The sequence below is a fragment of the Azolla caroliniana genome, unplaced genomic scaffold (assembly GCF_043228905.1).
Source record: "Azolla caroliniana isolate FFs.n. ecotype wild unplaced genomic scaffold, voAzoCaro1.0.p SCAF_1135, whole genome shotgun sequence".
Taxonomy (NCBI): Eukaryota; Viridiplantae; Streptophyta; class Polypodiopsida; order Salviniales; family Salviniaceae; genus Azolla; species Azolla caroliniana.
The window spans coordinates 4,227-7,091 of NW_028231570.1; the positions used below are offsets into that span (position 1 = coordinate 4,227).

General features: G+C 39.6%; 1 protein-coding gene across 1 annotated transcript; it reads left to right on the forward strand.

Annotated features, from left to right (window-relative positions):
- Window positions 1-614: 614 nt before the first annotated feature.
- On the forward strand, window positions 615-2,573 carry LOC147847356 (multidrug resistance protein). The gene is made up of 5 exons (XM_087339292.1): window positions 615-969; window positions 1,076-1,213; window positions 1,695-1,781; window positions 2,082-2,129; window positions 2,214-2,573. Exons 1-5 carry the CDS (start codon window positions 679-681, stop codon window positions 2,340-2,342), a joined length of 693 nt encoding a protein of 230 aa, XP_087195418.1. The 5' UTR covers window positions 615-678; the 3' UTR covers window positions 2,343-2,573.
- The last annotated feature ends 292 nt before the right edge of the window (window positions 2,574-2,865 follow it).

Genomic DNA, 2,865 nt, shown 5'->3' on the forward strand with positions numbered 1-2,865 from the left:
TTGTTTTTGCACAATGTGCTAGATTGATGCAATTTTATTGAATCACCGAAGTGTTTTAGAAGAATGCTATGGAAATATCACTAAATAATGGTGTGATCAAGCTTGTAGAGCTCTTCACATGTTTGCTCAAGTAGTTGTTACATGCCCTCCATGTCATGACTCGGTTGGGCGACACTTCTCACTCCACAAGGCCATTCACTAGGTGTAATGAAGTGCCTGAGTAGCAAATACTTACCCCTGATTTGCATCACACCCCATTTAGTGGAAGACCATCTTAAGTATGAGATTCCTCGTAATCTCCCAGGTCTTCACAAACACACACATGCACAAACATTTGGGACGACGAGATCCCTCAGAAGGTACTAGATCTTTGCAGGCACATACGTGCACACAACCCCCTTATCACATCTTGTATTGGATCATGATTAGCGAGCATGGGTTATAATGGATGGATGGATGGATGGATGTGTGTGTGTGTGTCCTTGGCCATGCCACATATGATGATGATGATATGGCACTTCCGAGTATCATTTCACACCACAAATTGGTGGGAGGAAAAATAAATAAATAAAATATTGAAAATGCAAATGTGGGAGAGAAAACACTAGTGGATAATGGTGAAAGAAACAGAGGCGACTCATAGAAGAGAAAGAGAAAGAGGAGGAAGAAGAAGAGGCAATGGAAACCTTGCTGATACATCCCCATCATCAGGCTGCTGCCTCTCGATGCAGCCAGCAGGATAGCTCCAGGCTCGAGCTCGGATCCGCCTCGAGATTCCTAAGAATCTCGCCTGTGAATCCAATCAATGGCCGCGGTCAATCACGGCCACGCCAGCTCTTGATGGCTCGGGCTGCAAAAGGAAAGCGCCGCTATGGACCCGGGGTACCGCAACAGAAGGGCATTCCTTCTTTCCCTAAAATAGAAGATGATGGAAACCCCAAATTTGTTGTTTTTGTCAGAGACAAACGAGTAAGCATTTTGCTCCCTTATACCAGATATTTAATGATGTTTTCATACTTTAGTTTAATCTTAATGAAAATAAGTAGATTCCGTTTTCTCTCTTTTTGTGTCGCAGGTCCCACTTTGGTTCCCTTTGAATATCGTCACAGGAGGAAATCTGGCCAAACTTGTGGTTGGTGCCTTGGGCAATGATTGGGGAAAGAAGATGGCACAGTCCACACTTACCCGTGATCTCGGCAATGCGCTATATAAGGTTAGCCAGATTTTCAGTAATGCACCATTATGTGAGGTTAAGTATGATTTTCAACAATGGGAACCTTATTAAGTAGCTAGATGCAGTTACAAACATAATCATTTGTTAATGGTTTCAATGAGGGCAGAGATAGGCCCCTTATAATGCTCATGGACGGCCATTTGGTCTTCCACTTTCTGGATACTATGGCCTGGACGTACATGTTGGATGCTGTTTTTAGTATATGTGTAATCGTACATTAGTAGAGTCAACTAGGCCATTTATGGTCCCATTAGAAATTTCTATCTGTGGCCTGGATAGCTAAGATGGACATGGACCTATGTTAACTGGTAAAATTGAGCTGCCTCAGCTATTTTAGAAGCAGTTGTAAAGTTCCTGTTTAGCATGGTTTGGATATTGCATGAATTGTACTATACATTCATCTCTTTTGAGTCTAATAGTATCTTCGTTGGAATCTGTTGTTCCATCCATATGTTAACAGGATGAGAAGACAATGCGAATGTCTGCTATCAAAGCCCATCCTATGCTGAAAACTGCGACTGACCTGGAGTATGGTTACAAAGTTGTGGTATGTTTGTCAGATGCTTAGTTTTATTCAGTATGTTTTTGTTGTCCTTACATTTCTATATACCCATAAGAACAAATATATTCCCAAACAAAGGCATAGATGAATGAATGGAGATAAGTAGGCATTTTGAGCTCCATTAGGTAGAATGTCAATGGGAAATAGAATTTACATTTAAGAGATGAATCTGAAGAAGTGGTCTTTGTGGTAACATTAAGAGACATGAATCAGAAGATTTCATGGGACCTTTATCTTTATCGAAATACAAGATTGAACAAATGAAATATATCTGTTGCCTTACAGAATATGGATGATCAAAGATCAGCTTTTTTGCCATCAAATGTTACAAAGGTACATTCAAACTTGTAAGCATTTAGAACGTTTTTCCACATTCATTTGCTTACATAGTAGCCATTTTTGCATGAAAAATTGCAGATTCCCCCCAAAGAAGAGTTGAAAAGTCTTGTAGACAAGGTGAAAGGTTTCTTTGGAGAAAGTGTGAGCGGGATTAAAGAAACTTTCAACTTTGGTGATCAAGAGCAATCAGAGGCCCCAAAGGACTAAAAAGTGAATCAGCAAACATTCGAGCATATACTGTTTAGAATTACGATCTTCCAACATTTATATGGAGGATCCACTTCAAAACCAGCTTGCTGCCATTTCTATATGAGGTTTGCACATTTTCTAAGCTCACATGGCACCAGAAAAATGGTACAAAGCTCATCGACGTTGTTGGAATGTAAAGTTTTTTTACCATATGTCATGATCTAATCAAAACATGTCGGTTTTTGTGCACATGTCATAGGCACAAGTTGTTGCCCCTATGAATTTGTTTTCCACATCATGGGAATTTCAATAAAATGGGACTCATTCATAAACTCTTCTGACCATCATGATGTGTTCATTTTCATTATTATGGAGACTGTTCATTATCAGAAAGAGAAAAGTGATGTTTTAAGATTTTCTCCTTGCATAGCTGACCAACAACTTCTAGAGACTTGAGGGTGAAGAATGTCAATGTCTTTACACTGTAAACAACACTTTGGTTTCCCAAATAAGTGTATACAATGCTACAAATCACGTTATT

What these genes read in the sequence shown, in the direction of transcription:
- LOC147847356 (XM_087339292.1), top strand. Translation starts at nt 679, where the DNA reads ATGGAAACCTTGCTGATACATCCCCATCATCAGGCTGCTGCCTCTCGA. An exon ending in TTTTTGTCAGAGACAAACGA is followed by an intron (nt 970 to 1,075) that starts GTAAGCATTTTG and finishes TTTGTGTCGCAG; the next exon opens with GTCCCACTTTGGTTCCCTTT. An exon ending in TGCCATCAAATGTTACAAAG is followed by an intron (nt 2,130 to 2,213) that starts GTACATTCAAAC and finishes GAAAAATTGCAG; the next exon opens with ATTCCCCCCAAAGAAGAGTT.